The sequence below is a fragment of the Girardinichthys multiradiatus genome, chromosome 3, assembly GCF_021462225.1.
Source record: "Girardinichthys multiradiatus isolate DD_20200921_A chromosome 3, DD_fGirMul_XY1, whole genome shotgun sequence".
NCBI lineage: Eukaryota > Metazoa > Chordata > Actinopteri > Cyprinodontiformes > Goodeidae > Girardinichthys > Girardinichthys multiradiatus.
In genome coordinates this window covers 10,129,274-10,145,319 of record NC_061796.1, presented here as the reverse complement: position 1 = coordinate 10,145,319, position 16,046 = coordinate 10,129,274, and the positions used below count along the sequence as shown (strand labels likewise).

General features: G+C 37.3%; 1 protein-coding gene and 1 long non-coding RNA gene across 5 annotated transcripts; one reads left to right on the top strand and one right to left on the bottom strand.

Annotated features, from left to right (window-relative positions):
* Positions 1-1,931: 1,931 nt before the first annotated feature.
* On the bottom strand, positions 1,932-10,446 carry nrsn1 (neurensin 1). 4 transcript variants are annotated; one of them, XM_047362108.1, is made up of 6 exons: positions 10,311-10,446; positions 6,849-6,960; positions 6,590-6,682; positions 6,346-6,464; positions 4,133-4,320; positions 1,932-4,029 (listed from the first exon to the last, which is right to left on the bottom strand). In XM_047362108.1, exons 2-6 carry the CDS (start codon positions 6,945-6,947, stop codon positions 3,926-3,928), a joined length of 603 nt encoding a protein of 200 aa, XP_047218064.1. In that variant the 5' UTR covers positions 6,948-6,960; positions 10,311-10,446; the 3' UTR covers positions 1,932-3,925. The 4 variants fall into 4 exon arrangements, with proteins under 4 accessions (XP_047218064.1, XP_047218065.1, XP_047218067.1 ...); XM_047362109.1 differs by lacking the exon at positions 10,311-10,446 and adding an exon at positions 9,759-9,883; XM_047362111.1 differs by lacking the exon at positions 10,311-10,446 and adding an exon at positions 9,860-9,883.
* LOC124866362 lies at positions 6,970-8,133 on the top strand. The gene is made up of 2 exons (XR_007037784.1): positions 6,970-7,982; positions 8,059-8,133. It is a non-coding gene; the product is annotated as an uncharacterized LOC124866362 (long non-coding RNA).
* Positions 10,447-16,046: the final 5,600 nt, after the last annotated feature.

The window sequence follows — 16,046 nt, the reverse complement described above, 5'->3', positions numbered from 1 at the left end:
GGAAGAAGATGCTTTCTATTGTTTTTTGGGATTATGATTAATGCATATTATTAATCATATTTGCCTACAGACAAGCATTGAAACCCTTAGTTTTTTTTAAATTAAGGATAAAAACTCATTTGATCATTAATTTCAGTCTTTTCTCTACTTTCCATTATTATGCCACTGCAATGTACTTTTGTTTTTTTACTTATGTTTTTATCATGTAAAGCACTTTGAATGGTCTTGTTGCTGAAACGTGCCATACAAATAAACATGCCTTGGCTTGACTACAATCCTTAAATAGAGCTTTCACCTCCCAGTAACTGATAACCCATAAATCCATTAAGGTAATATCATCTGATTGTTAGACCTTAGCTCTCATGAGTTCTAAAATTGTATGATTTTTCTTCTCAATTTTGTATCTTTGTCAAACATGTTAGGCCAGGACTGTAAGATGTTGTTTCTATAAAGTGAAATACAAACAGTTAAAGGAGGTTACTGAGGACATTCCCCACTCAGCATATTTTCTCTTTTCACTCTCAGGCCACTTGTATTTTAGTAATGCTGCACTTAGATTTTTTGCTTTGCTTTTTTAAAAAAACACAGAAATATCAGGCTTAATGAGTTTATGTTTGTTTGGGCCTATGTCCTCTCCTCCCACACATTCCAATCAGCTGAGGCAGACAGAGCTGCTCTTCCTGGGTGTCATTCTGTTGGAGATCCTATTTACTGTGAAATGCATTTGTTTTCTTCCCTTTTGCCTGCTGGTGATTTTACATAATGGGAAAACTAATACACTGAACCAAAATGCATTAAATACAGTCAAGGAAGACTGAACCTAAATTTGTTCTTCTTTTTTGCAGTAGACTGTAGTGACTTAACCTAATACAAATGTGCATCTTAATAAATTAGAATGTATATGAAAAGTAAATTTAACAACTTTAATAATAAATAGATTCATTGCAAAAAGAGCAATATATTTCAAGTGTTTAGTCTGTAATGTTTTAATAAATATTGGTTACAGCTAATGGAAACCCAAACTTTAGGGTATAACACATTAGAATATTACATTAGACCAATGCAATAAAATTACTTTTAAATATAGAAATGTCCCCTTAGTTAAAAATATGTCCTTTACTATACAGTATATGCACTGAATACTCAGTTTAGGCACCTTTTTCAAAAATTACATTAATGCAACATGGCATGGAGGCAATCAGTCTGTGGCAGTGCCCGGGTCTTAAAAAAGTCCTGGTTGTTTTAATAGGACCTTCTTATATCTATATCTATATATATCCCAAACCATCACTGGCAGTGGAGACGTCACATTGGAGAACAAGATACTTGGATTCCGTGCCTCACTTTAGATGTTTTGCTTGGTTCAGCATGGGCTTACCACCAAGAATGTTGTAACCCATTTTCTGGATGTGTCTGTGTGTGGTAACATGGCTTGCCTATCTCCCCAAGACTCTTTAATGGGTTTTGCTTCACAATCCTCCTAAGGCTACAGTTACCCTTGTTGCTTGAGTTCCTTTTTTCCTTCCACTCCACGTTTCATTAATTTGCTTGGATACGGCACTGAGTTAAAATTGCCAACTTCTACTAATGTGTTTTTGCAGCTTACCCACCTGGTGTAGGTGTCAATGAAAATATCTAGTCAGCAGTCCTCCCCATGACTGATCTGTGAGTACTCAAAATTTCTATATTAAAATCTTTTTTTTTTAAATTGAGTTATGTAATATAAAATTTTTCTGAGAAATTGAATTTTAGGTTTACATAAGCTGTAAAACACAGAAATACTCATGTGATATATATCACTTTGTGTGTAATACATCTATTTTATATTACTTTTTGAATTAAATCACTGAAATAAATTACCTTTTTGATATTTTTTTCTTATTTAGTGAGATCTAGTTGCATATGTACATCAGAAAAGAAAGTTACACACCTTTTTGAGCTGTGAAAATTTTGTTTTTATTGTGTCTTTTGAAAAATAACCATACTGTAGATACAGTAGACAGTGATATATCTTGTTTTAATCCAATAGATGCCATTTTTATTATTTTTTGGGATAAGTGACTCTTACATCTGTATCTGTATCGAGAAATTGAGTTGGAATAATAGATTAAAATAAAAATTATTTAAACAAACACATCTTTTGAAATGTTAAATTAACATACAACAGCGCGGCAGTTTATAATCACTAATCACTTATTAAGATTCAGACCACACCATAGGGTTTATGCATTTTTCAACAGCTCAGATTCTTGTTACCGCTCAGTAAGCGTCACTGGCACATATTTTTTATTTTGTTATTACCAACATGTATGTTTGGAACCAAATAATTCAAAAGGAACTTGCTGCACTTTGTAGAAAGACTGCAGGTTGCATAAACAATAATAAAAGGTCCACTTACATGAATACATGTGATGAGCAAAGGACTTTATCATTTGATGCTTATAATACCCTAAGGTGTTGCTGCATTTATTTGAAAATGGGACACTGTAAATGATCTTGACAGGATCTTCTGTTCAAGCATTGTTCTGATGAGGTCCAGTATAACCTGTTCTATTAGTTATTTCATCCGTAATCCAACAGATTAAACAAAAAAAGTAGCAGCAACAAGAACAGAAACAACTGGTTTATTTATATTAACACAAGTGCCTAAGAAGCAGCAAAAAATAGTCATTTTCTCTATCTGTGCTTATAAACTACAGTCAGGTATGAATGATTAACCTGAATAACCTAATAAAAATAAAAGCACTCCTAACGTTAAATCTCAGCACATAGATAAAACAAAACATTTCTGAAGATATAATGCCTTTCTTTAGTAGTATTACATGTGATCATGTTCAGCTGGGTGTGACTGTATAATTTCAAGTTTTGTAAGTGAAACCATCATTGGGCATCTCTGAGTCACAGCAGCTCATCCATTACTGCTGTCAAATGCAATTTTATTGCTCATCAGCAAGTTCAGCGTGTCCTCATCATCTATCTGCCTGTTATGTAACCTGCTTGTTGTGTTTATCTCCCTCCAAGCAATTATTTGATTTTAGTTTTTACAAATAAGACCAGATAGTGAACAGCAGGATGGCATAAAATGAGCTATGACTGTCATGAATACATGTGTTCCTATATGATTCTATTTTAAATATTCTTACATTTGAAACAGCAACTAAAGGTTACTAGTAATAGCAGATGGCACTGCTTTTTTTCTTTTTTTGTCAAGCCATTCTGTTTTGCATGTTTTCCCTTGTGCAATATAGATTTTTTTCTCTGTGTCTAAGCTCAGTCTATTGATCCTGTCTGAAGGTTTAATGAAGAAACAAGGTTAGAGGAATAATAAGCCAGAAAGAAATGCCTACGTAAAATTGACATAAATTTGACTTTTTTGTAGGGATTTAAAATGCCAAATCTCTGGTTTGTTGACAAAAAGCACCCAAATAAAGCACTCATGATCTAGAATAGTATCAGACTAATTCCTATTTTGAAAATCATAATTTCCCTGTCGACCTTTGGATAAACTGAGCTGATCTGCTCCCTTCACCTCCTCTTTCTCAATAACAGCCTCCATCATTTTACAAATTGTGAATCACTGTCGAAAGCAATGCTCGGCTGTTTTTGACTGGATACTGCTTTTTTACTTGCTTCTGTGCTTTATTATCTGTATAAGGTCGCCCTGCTCTGTGAGTTTTTACCACTATTGTTGAAATGATGACAGCACACTTTATCCAGCTGTGTTAATGGTGAAAAATGAGGCTAAAATATAAAAATGGCAAACAAAGATGAGGAAGGAACAACAGCGGTCATGTAAACTGATCTTTTAAAAAGATAACTGCTCATATAGATGAACAACCACATGTGCACTGACTCATACACATTCTGCACACCAATCAGTCCTGAGCTCAATTTTACATTATGCCTTTCTTTATTTAGGTGTCAATCAGGTCTCTGCCTTTGTGGCCACAGGTTGTATGTTCTGAACTTTGGAGAGAGTTACAGGCACCTTTCCTCCCCCAGGAGTTGGTGCTCTCATTATTGATGAACCTGTGACACAAACAGTTCCTGCTAGTTAGCTGTTTTCAGAAAACAGACACACGTCTTCAAAAATTTGTATTTATCAGTTACTTCATCATATGAGCCGGCTTACCAACTGTTGCATGAAGATCGGCTAACCGCTCCTTAAACTTATGCTGCAGGTACAGTTCCTCTTTGGAGTAGCTTTTGGCAAAAGCAGACAGCAGGAGACCCACAGTCATGGAAGTGCCACCCACACAGAACAGCACCGCGCCAGTCAGCTTGCAAACATCCAGTGCACGGTTGAAACTGACAGCGTGGCTGTTCCAAAACAGGTTTTTACTGTTACTTATCTGGTATAATGTATTTTTCTTTATTTTTACACATTTTAAACAACAAATATAAATGTAAAAACTAAAAGGGATTTAAGAACAGACTGTATTTCAGTTTAGATGGAAAATAGCTCAGTTAAATTTATATTCTGATTTTTATAATCACTATAGCCACACAGTATACAAGTACCATGTATCAGGAACATGTTATGGTCTTATCTGTGATTCTCAAAATCCAGACTTCAACCTAGATCCAAACCGAATGGCAAGTCAGTCTTGACCCAGGCCACAACTTATTTTTAGGGCACGCTCAGCTGGGGCTTAACTCTGCGCAACATGCTGCTATAATACTTCTCATTAAGATTTACGATGTTCAAAGTGTTGTGGAATTTTCTTATCAAAGTGGGTAGAAGTTGACTCATAACAAGAGAAAATCCGGACTTTGTCTTTATAAGTTTTATTCAAAGGCATTCAGCGTTTGAATGACTCTGTCACCGAGCAAGTCATTTGAGCAGAGCCCCGATCAACATTTACACACAGTATTTATACCAGAACATGACAGTGTTATCTCAACACTTCAAAGAGTCTGTGTTTTATGACCCCAGACCCTTCTCGGGTTCAGAGGTGACGAAGTTATCTAGGAACCCATGTGTCCTTCCCAACACATCATCCTAACTGTGGGTTTTAACCATTAAACTTCTGATAATGGCTTTTACAGCTTCCTTCACTAACAGATGTTCATAGGAGTAAAGTAACCCAAAGGTCATACACTGTGGAATGCTTACTGCAAGAATTTCCATCACAAAAGCAAAGCACTCATTTAACAAAACAGAAGAACAATTCTTTCTTTAAATTATGTCCACACATGACTAACTGGATCTGCAAAGGAAACATGTTATGAGACAAATTATCAACAAAGCATGTAAAAACCAAGATGAGCAAACCTCTCCCTATTCAAAGATTGACAAGAGCAAGATGGCATTTACTGAAGACCTTTTGTACCTCAATGTGTAGAATCAGAGAATCCTTCAGAAATAAAAGATACATGTCCTATAGAGGAATTCCTGTATGAATTTTATAGTAGCTTTGTAAAACACTTCCTAGTAACTAAGTGGGAAAAATATATTGATCACATAAAAAAACAAATTAAAAAAAACCCCAGCCATGATTACCTATGAGGTAGTTAGGTAAAGCACACTAACAAAACTCCTGCAGACCAATTAATGCTGAAGAGATGCAATTTGTGAATTTTAAGGTAATACATAAATAGTTTGTTTTACCAAATAAGATTGTTTGCATATATCCATGATCAACACATAGGATACTTTTTATCTCAGAAATACTTATAACTGAAAGCTAGATTTTTAAAAGCTTTGAAAAAACTGACATTGTTTCCAATAAATTGTTGTTTATTTTCTATTAAACTGTTGAAAATGCATACATTAACCATGGAGTTTGGAAAAAATCTAATAATTTTGATTGGGCCTTGTTTAGACAACTCATTTAGAGTAGACTGCTACAAATATTATTCACACTACATTGCTCTGTATTATGACTTGACCTGGGTCTTTGTAAGCTTTACCTCAGTTGTTTTGATATTACAGAATCTTGATGTACTTTCAGTTCAGTTGTTTTCTTTTCTTTTTCATGTGTATATAGAAAGTCACTTTATTCACGAGGCATGAAAAATTATTAATTTGATTAAGGTTAAAGTTAAAATTTCTTACAAAATAAGGGTGCTCACTATACTTTACAGCCAAAACTAAAAGCAGTTTAGGTTTGTATTTAAACAGCTGTGGACACAAATTAGCATTTCCTTTTCATTTAAGTTGTGCCCCAAATTAATTAAAAGGATTCTGTCATCATTAGTTATTACAGGACCTTTCACTTCATCTAGAAATCAGTTTTGGACCTCTGAGCATGGAGTTTATGCAATCCTGTTCTATTTTGTTGGTATTAACTAATTATAAACATTTTAGCACCTTCTTCTCAGTAGTACATACTGGTTTTATACCTGTCAACAAAGAGGAGATCATCTTCACCAAATGCTTCAGTCTTAGTTGGTGTTGCGTAACCCACCAAAACAACAATAAGGCCTGTAATGAGGATCAGTGTACCAAATGTGAGACAGACCTGCATGGAGGGAGAGATGTCAGTTAATAATGTGTGATAAAAATGTTACTTTTCAATCCAAGAACTGTTCAATTTAAAGGTTATTTACATTACATGAACTGTTGATCTGCAAAAGTTAATCTCACCTTCCAGAGTAAAGAGCTCCACCTGCTTGGCGATCTCTGAATCTGAAAATCTTCATCACGTTCCCAGATAGAACCTGTGCACTCCTCATAGAACTGTAAAGAAGTAAATAGTTATTATTTCTTGTCTTTTTGCTTTACCTTGCTGTTAAAAGTAGAAACAGAAGGCTGCATCACATTACTGTGATTCTGGCTTTGATAATATTGGGTTAGAACCTCCTATATGTAGTTTTTCTATCTACATATTTTTCTTTTCTGTTACCTGGTGGAGGTAGGAGCGGACTCCATACTGTTGGTACTTTCCGCTGGATTGAGCCTGCTCACTGTGTTCCGACACACAGATCTCTGAGCACGAAGTCATCCTTCACACTTGTCTGCAGGAATGCATACAGACAGACATGGTGTGAATCATTACAGCCATACTTCCACTGAGACACCATCTGAAAACAGATCATCTAGGCTTCAGCCATGCATGAATGTTCACACAAGCATAAATGCTGTCAAGTTGGAGCTGGATGCATTGGTGCCTCGGTACAGTGAAATCAACGAGGCATCTTCCTTGTCTGATATTATGAAACAAGTTGGGGCATCTTTACCTTTTTGTTCGGGGGTGCTACCTTCTTATTCTTTTGTATCTCAAGAAAAAATATATAACATCGACTTCCTTTTTACCTGCCACAAAAACATGGATTCTGTGTTTGTCTTGATATGTTTGTTTGATATCATACCAAACATAGCTCTTGCACACTTTAAATCATTCTTAAAACTCGTGCAGCAGTCAATCAAGAGGTAACAAACATTTTCCCTTTATCCACTCTGATAACTGATTGGCAGGCTGTTACTGTTATGATTCTGGACTGTTTGTCTGCACCATCTCTGTCTGCATGGTGATCATCTCTATGCTGATTGCTTTCACCTGCTCCTTCCCAGCCAGCTACCTAATTACACCACACTTGCTCCACCTGTGCACCTGGCTTTTTAAGCAACACACTGACAGACAAACAGGGCCAGATTATTGAAAGCCTATGTGTGAGTAAGTGTCCAGCACTCCTTCCTTCCTTCCTTCCTTCCCTGGCTGCCTGATCCTGATATCGTTTTTGCCCCTCGAGTTCTCTGCTCTGCCTTGCCCACGTCGGATCCACCTGCCTGAATCTGTCTCCCCGTTCATGACCTCGTTTCTCTGCCCTGACCAACGATTCAAGCCTTTCCCTCGGATCATGACACCTGATTCTGCTTCCCCGGCTCTGATCCAGTTTATGTCCCCTAACCACCGCACTCTACCTGTTTACTGGGCTTGCAAACCTGAGAACATGTGTGACGTTGTCCTGCTGTCTGCAGTCCATCACTCTGAGGAGCCAAAATTCAGTTTCCTTATTTTCCCATGGATTCTGAAAAGGTTAGTGGCTTTATTTCTGAGTTTAGTATTGTTCTCAATTCTCTGCTCAGCCACCAACCTGTCTATCCTCTCTCAGAGGTTCCTGAGCCTATCTGCTGGTGGTTTCCTGCCGAACGTCACCCAGAGCTTTCAATAAATCTTTTGAATCTTATCTGTTCTGTCCGGCTGAAATTTTGTGTCCTCTGTACTACCCGTTACAATTACTAAATATTTGTATCTAATTTCTTCCTGTTCTGTAAATGCATCAAAAATCTCTAACTCAACACAATGGTGGTTTTAATTTTTTGTATTGTTTTTTTTACAGAGATACACTCAAAAAATCTTAAGGCATAAAAAAATACACAAACCCCTAGTAACCTTCAGTGCATTCTTTTAAGGTCAGTGATTATTACATATAACTAAATTAAAACAAAATGAATACAAATGAGTTGACATGTTATAGTCCTAAAAAAAGATAATTTGAATATCCATTAGCCACAATCAGTAGGGTTGACCTCTAATTGGTGCATCTTTGTTGTAGACAGACTTTGTTTGACAAATTAAAATAGCAAAAACACTGTTAAATAAACATGAGGGTCAAATTGAAAGCATTCGATGGTACACCGAAATACATCACAAAATGGAGTAGCATGATCAAGAGTTACTTATGGGCATAACATTACTATTGGTTATCATGGTTGGAATAATGCAAATCTAATGTCTTGTGAGTTATCAATAATAGGCACTATATTTGGTATTGTTCAATTAACTTTGTAAATTAAGGATGCACCCTTTAACAGTTTTTTTTGTTTTGTCCTATTTTCCCCATTTATATCTTATTGCTATTATGGGTCAACATTTTGTTGTGTCAAAATTTTCATTGGGATCATCATCAGGGGACTTACCATAAGTAAATAAAGTAGATCTAAATATTTTGCAGCAGATTTGGATCCAAAAACAGATTTGTAAGGGATAAGGGGTGGATGTACCCAATATATGAAATTATTAGTGTCAACAATTGAAGCAAAGTTAAATTATTCTTACAATGTGTACCACAGCAATTTCATATGAGAGGGATCTAACTTATTTATTGTTCTGATTATTGTAAGAATCCCCAGATTTGTGGCTATTACTAATGATAGATATTAAGATCAAAGCCAAGATGTGGAATACCTGATTTCCATAAAGCAACAACATAAATGCATACCTTTCATGGTGGGTGACATAATTAGTTGTAATGGAAGTATAGCTAATAGGATACTCATTAGATGGTAGTTTATGGTCACGAACATCTATCTCTGCACATATCTAGCACAACCAAACCGACATCTGCACATGTGAGACACTGTAGACACTGTCTACAGGATAACAGTGGAAATGGAGAAGTGCAACTATAAAGTTACAACTGGCTTCAGAGATCTGGTAATAATGGGATCTTGTATAAGTATGATTTATTTTATTATTTTTAACAGCATTTTTAGTAAAACTGTGAGATTGGGAAGATTATCAGGTGATTCTATTGTTATGTATTTCGTACTTTGACGTGTTTCTTCCTCTAAAAGTTAAGGTACAAAATGTACCAAACGCTGTAGCTGCAAAACAAATAAAAAAAAAAAGGGAAAAAAAGAAATAGAAATAAATAAAACAAACATGAATACATTTCAGTTCCTCCAAACCAAGAAAAGAATGTGATATAAGAAAAAAAGTCCTTAAGCAATATGTGGCAATTACATAAAGATGCCTTTTCCGACAAGCTGTGGCAGCCCTGCCTTCAACAAGCTGTGTGCATCACATAACCTGGAGTTGTCTGTGGTGCTGCACGCCATTATCACCAAGCAGCCCTCAGCGCAGCAGGAAAACATACAGACGTAATGTGTGACGCCAGACTGAAAACAGACCTCAGCAATTCGTCCCTCCACCGACTAGATGCAAACAGACACATAACACGTTTTCAATTAATCTCATATAAGGTGAACTTTGCATCAAAGAAAGTCTGTGTCTAAGGCACAGGAGAACCGTTTCTCTGAACAATTAATTAGATCTGTAGCTAAATCCGTATATAAGTTTTAGTTCATTTGATTACGGACCAACACCCGAAACGCTAGCAAGGCAAGATGACTCAAATCAACACGATCTTAATACAAAGTTTTGAAGCAGCACTTCAAAACACCACTGCATTTTTGTGCTAAACAAAGCCACTTCCAGATGTGCAAGAGGGTTTGTTATGATGTGCAAGGAACACACAGGGGAAGGCGTGTTTTGATTTATCTTTGAAAAAGCCAACTGTCCAGTTGTACGCTTATACTACCATACATAAAAACCCTAACAATTAAAAAAAATAAAATGTACCTTTCATTACCAGCCGGGAGAGTGATCGCTCGCTGCTATTTCCTCAGCCGGGTCCCATCACTCTACATTCACCCCCTTCTCCTTCCCTTACTTTCCGTCGATGATTCAGATTTTCACGCAGTCTACTGCGCAGGCGTGACCTCCATGTCAGCATATGATTCATCAGTGAGTATAAATAACCAGACGGGATGGTTGGGAGGAAAAGCAAAGACGAATGAGTTTTATGAATGAACGTATACAGGTCCTTCTCAAAATATTAGCATATTGTGATAAAGTTCATTATTTTCCATAATGTAATGATGAAAATTTAACATTCATATATTTTAGATTCATTGCACACTAACTGAAATATTTCAGGTCTTTTATTGTCTTAATACGGATGATTTTGGCATACAGCTCATGAAAACCCAAAATTCCTATCTCACAAAATTAGCATATTTCATCCGACCAAAAGTGTTTTTAATACAAAAAACATCAACCTTCAAATAATCATGTACAGTTATGCACTCAATACTTGGTCGGGAATCCTTTTGCAGAAATGACTGCTTCAATGCGGCGTGGCATGGAGGCAATCAGCCTGTGGCATTGTTGAGGTCTTATGGAGGCCCAGGATGCTTCGATAGCGGCCTTTAGCTCATCCAGAGTGTTGGGTCTTGAGTCTCTCAACGTTCTCTTCACAATATCCCACAGATTCTCTATGGGGTTCAGGTCAGGAGAGTTGGCAGGCCAATTGAGCACAGTGATACCATGGTCAGTAAACCATTTACCAGTGGTTTTGGCACTGTGAGCAGGTGCCAGGTCGTGCTTAAAAATGAAATCTTCATCTCCATAAAGCTTTTCAGCTGATGGAAGCATGAAGTGCTCCAAAAATCTCCTGATAGCTAGCTGCATTGACCCTGCCCTTGATAAAACACAGTGGACCAACATCAGCAGCTGACAGGGCACCCCAGACCATCAATGACTGTGGGTACTTGACACTGGACTTCTGGCATTTTGGCATTTCCTTCTCCCCAGTCTTCCTCCAGACTCTGGCACCTTGATTTCCGAATGACATGCAGAATTTGCTTTGATCCGAAAAAAGTACTTTGGACCACTGAGCAACAGTCCAGTGCTGCTTCTCAGTAGCCCAGGTCAGGCGCTTCTGCCGCTGTTTCTGGTTCAAAAGTGGCTTGACCTGGGGAATGCGGCACCTGTAGCCCATTTCCTGCACACGCCTGTGCACGGTGGCTCTGGATGTTTCTACTCCAGACTCAGTCCACTGCTTCCGCAGGTCCCCCAAGGTCTGGAATCGGCCCTTCTCCACAATCTTCCTCAGGGTCCGGTCACCTCTTCTCGTTGTGCAGCGTTTTCTGCCACACTTTTTCCTTCCCACAGACTTCCCACTGAGGTGCCTTGATACAGCACTCTGGGAACTGCCTATTTGTTCAGAAATTTCTTTCTGTGTCTTACCCTCTTGCTTGAGGGTGTCAATAGTGGCCTTCTGGACAGCAGTCAGGTCGGCAGTCTTACCCATGATTGGGGCTTTGAGTGATGAACCAGGCTGGGAGTTTTAAAGGCCTCAGGAATCTTTTGCAGGTGTTTAGAGTTAACTCGTTGATTCAGATGATTAGGTTCATAGCTCGTTTAGATACCCTTTTAAAGATATGCTAATTTTGTGAGATAGGAATTTTGGGTTTTCATGAGCTGTATGCCAAAATCATCCGTATTAAGACAATAAAAGACCTGAAACATTTCAGTTAGTGTGCAATGAATCTAAAATATATAAATGTTAAATTTTCATCATGACATTATGGAAAATAATGAACTTTATCACAATATGCTAATATTTTGGGGACGGCCTGTAGATGATAGATACATTTTGAGATTGTAATGACACCTTTTTTCCACAACTTTCTTCAATTCAAGTCAATCATTTTCTACCGCTTCTTCCATAGTGGGTCGTGGGGAAGCAGGCGCATATCTCCAGCAGTCTATGGGTGGGAGGCGGGGTACACCCTGGACAGGTCGCCAGTCCATGGCAGGGAAACACAGACACACTCATTCACGCCTAAGAGCAATTTAGAGAAACCAGTTAACCTAACAGTCATGATTTTGGACTGTGGGAGGAAACTGAAGTACCCGGAGAGAACCCACACATGCACGGGGAGAACATGCAACTCCATGCAGAAAGACCCTGGGCCAGGGGTTGAACCCAGGACCTTCTTGCTGCAAGGCACTAGTGTTACCAACTGTGCCGCTGTGCAGCCTCAACTCAACTCTATTCAGTTCAGTTTTATTTATATACACACATTCCAATTAATCATTAGTGTCAAACAGTGCAGTCAGATTCAGTTTATTATTCAAATTGGTTAAAATATGTTTTCTATCTAAGGAAACCCAGCAGATTGCATCCAGTCAGTGACACAGATTTGTTTTTTTGGTTCTGAACGTTGGCTAGGCCAGGGCTGTCAAACTTAAGCTATCGAGGGGCAGGTTCCTGCAACTTTTAGAGGTGTCTCTGCTTCAACACCCCTGACTCAAATAATGATTTTATTAATAGAGCTCTATAGAGCTTCACTGCATGCTAAGGAGGCAGTTTAGCCCTTTGATTAAGGCGTATAGGACCAGGGACACATCTAAGAAAATTTGTTTTGGGTCAAACTTACTTTTCGCTGCTAAAAGTTCCAGTTTGGTGCCACCAGATCATAACGCATTTTTGGCCTACTTGTTTGTTTTGAAAGAAAGGGCTTCTATCTTTCACCCTACTCCTGATCTCAAACATTTGGAGAATACACAAGACTGTTGTCACATGTACAGCTATGCCTAAAATATTCCTTCTCCTGGAAGATTTAGGTGAACTTTTTTTCTTATGAAAATTGAAAGGAATGTCCTTGAAAATATGATAAAAGCTATGTAAAATTAGCAACAATAAAACATTTTTTTTATTTTCATTTACATTTTAATAAAAATAGAATGCCTGATTTTTTTACCCATCTCAATGAACAATGGAACAATCAAAAAGTTGTCAGAGTTGCTGACCAGCTTTTTACATGCTTCCACTTGTATTTTTACAAATTTTAAGAAGTAATAAATTCCCAGTCTGTAAGGCTGGTACGCCACTGTGCCATCACTCTAATCGTTAGTTCCCTCCACAGTTTATTTTTTCTTAGATTCAAGTCAGGACTCCTGCTGTGCCACTCAAAAAACCTTACTATTATTTCCAGTCAGAAGAGATATGTTGGTAAATTAAAAAGATTAGCTTTAATCTATACCAGCCAGTGGTGTGAATAGTTTTGCGCTTAACTGCAGAATGCAACCAGTACCAACCTCTCTATCTAGATAGATAGATAGATAGATAGATAGATAGATAGATAGATGGTACTGTGCAAACGTTTTAGGCAGGTGTGAAAAAATGCCATAAACAAAGACTGCTTTCAAAAATGTAAATGTTATTTATTTATTTTCATCACTCAACAAAATGCAGTGAATGAACAAAAAATAAATCTAAGTCAAATCAACATTTGGTGTGATCACCTTTGCCTTTAAAAAAGGATCAATTCTTTTAGGTAGACTTGCACACAGTTTTTGAAGAAACTTGGCTGGTAGGTTGTTCCACACACACATATATAATCTAGTATAATCTAGTTTACATATAGTAATCAGATGCACCAAGAGCTTTTCTGTTTACAGCTGATGCACATAAGGAAACCACAATAGACACATGCTTTTAATTTTCTTTTTTTTTCTTTTGCTGTCAACTCATTTCATTTAAGAAAATACATGTTTGCTGTCTAAAATTCATGATAGTCTGATGTGTTAAGTACAGATGCGAACAACATGTTCTACTAACAGGTGGTCATCAAAATAATTCCTTGCTACTATCACAACACATCCCTACATTGTTACATCTCTACAGACTAAAGCACTTTCCTTTGCAGAAAAGACTCTGCTATTTCTCTCCGTCATTGTCTCCCTCTGTGTACAAGCTGAGCTACTCCTTGCACAGAGAGGCGGTTTCTATGGCGACGTGAAAAGGTCACCTTCAGGAAGTTGTCTGTGAATGTGTACAGAATGCCATTTGGATAATCTGGGTTCCTGTAATGACTGATAACATACCAAACCTCATTAGAGAGAAAGACAGCGATGAGGTGGGGTGATTGGGAAGTATATTAATTACTGTGAGGAAATAATACAAACTGTTGTAAAAATAGTATACCATTCTTATGCAGTGTGTGTATCTCTTAGATCCTAATCTGTTTGGCCAAAAAAGAGATGGTAATCCTACATGCTCCAAAGGTGAACACTGTAGTCAATTTTCAATGTCCTCATGTAGGAAGATGGTGGTACTGTAGAAAAATATTGACCAGTTGCTTAATTGAAAACAACATGTTAATAAATGTACAGACCAAAAGTTTGGACCCATCTCATTCAAAGAGTTTTCTTTATTCTCATGACTATGAATATTGTAGCTTCACACTGAAAGCAAAACTATGAATTAATACATGTGGAATTATATACTGAACGAAAAACTGTGAAAAAACTGAAAATATGTCATATATTAGATTTATTTATTTTTTACGCTTCTTTTGTCACCTTAATGTTTCAGACAATTATTCAGATGTTTCATATCACCCAACAAATGTTAAGATTATATAAGGATAATTACAGTAAGTCCACAATGAAGATTCCAAATTATGATTTACTTTTGTTTAGGGACAATTATAGCCATCCATGTGCTTCTCTAGCCTGGGGTGCTGCTGCTCCTCTGTTTTAATGACGACCTGCTTCCATGTTCGGCGTACACCACAGCTGCCTAGGGCTGCTGCAGCGTCTACGAACTACGGCTACCTGCCCCTGTTGCTCTTGAATTTGAGTGCTGCAAAGTTACTACTCTCACCATTTTAACAACTTGACAGTTCCAGGTGACGAACTAGCAGACACACCTACTACACACACACACACACACACACATGCATACACACACTGTGGCACCAATGATTCAAAATGTTGATGGTCATACAAACACAGGTTGCCATTTTATTAATGCACTTTGATGCTAGATGTAAACCATATTTCAATAAAGTAAATGAAGCAACTAGGATACACGCTCCAGATATCCTTTTTGTAAAACAAAGCTGATCTGGTACATGTTGGCAACGAGCTTCTTCATATAGTATGGCTAAAATTTCAAGTCAGCATACATGGAAAAAAAGAAAAGGATAATTACATTAAATCCAAAATGGAGTTTCCAAATGATTAGTTCCTTTGCTTAAGGAAAAAGAATAAAAGATATCCAAATAGATATTAACTGGGATTAACCAAATTTTTGGACTCGGGATGTTTGAGAAGCCACATCCAGGCCCGATAAGTGTCAGACCTGTAGAATCTGTAAATCACTGAAACAGCATAGATCTTTCAAGATGAAATAATCTAAAAATGTAGGAAAAAGATGAGATACAAGGTTCATGACATATAGCAGTCTGGATTACTGGTTACAAAGCCATTTATAAGGTGTTGGGACTCCTGCAACTCACAGTGCCAGACATTTTCCACAAATGGATCAAATATTAACAGTGGTGAATATTCCCAGGAGTGGTGGACCTAAAAAAACCTATGTCCAGTGGCTTTTGGGGTTGAGGTGGAGTAAACCCTGAACAGGTCACCATTTTATCACATTGTAAAACAGAGACATAGAGGAACAAACGGCATGCATGTGCGTGGTCATATCTAAAGACAACTTAGGGTTGTCAGTTAAGC

Excerpts from the sequence above, each read along its gene's own strand:
- nrsn1 (XM_047362108.1), bottom strand. The coding sequence starts at position 6,947 with ATGACTTCGTGCTCAGAGATCTGTGTGTCGGAACACAGTGAGCAGGCT. Across the intron at positions 6,683-6,848 it reads TCCGCTCCTACCTCCACCAG|TTCTATGAGGAGTGCACAGG; the intron begins GTAACAGAAAAG and ends ACTTCTTTACAG. Across the intron at positions 4,321-6,345 it reads GATCTCCTCTTTGTTGACAG|CCACGCTGTCAGTTTCAACC; the intron begins GTATAAAACCAG and ends GTTTTGGAACAG.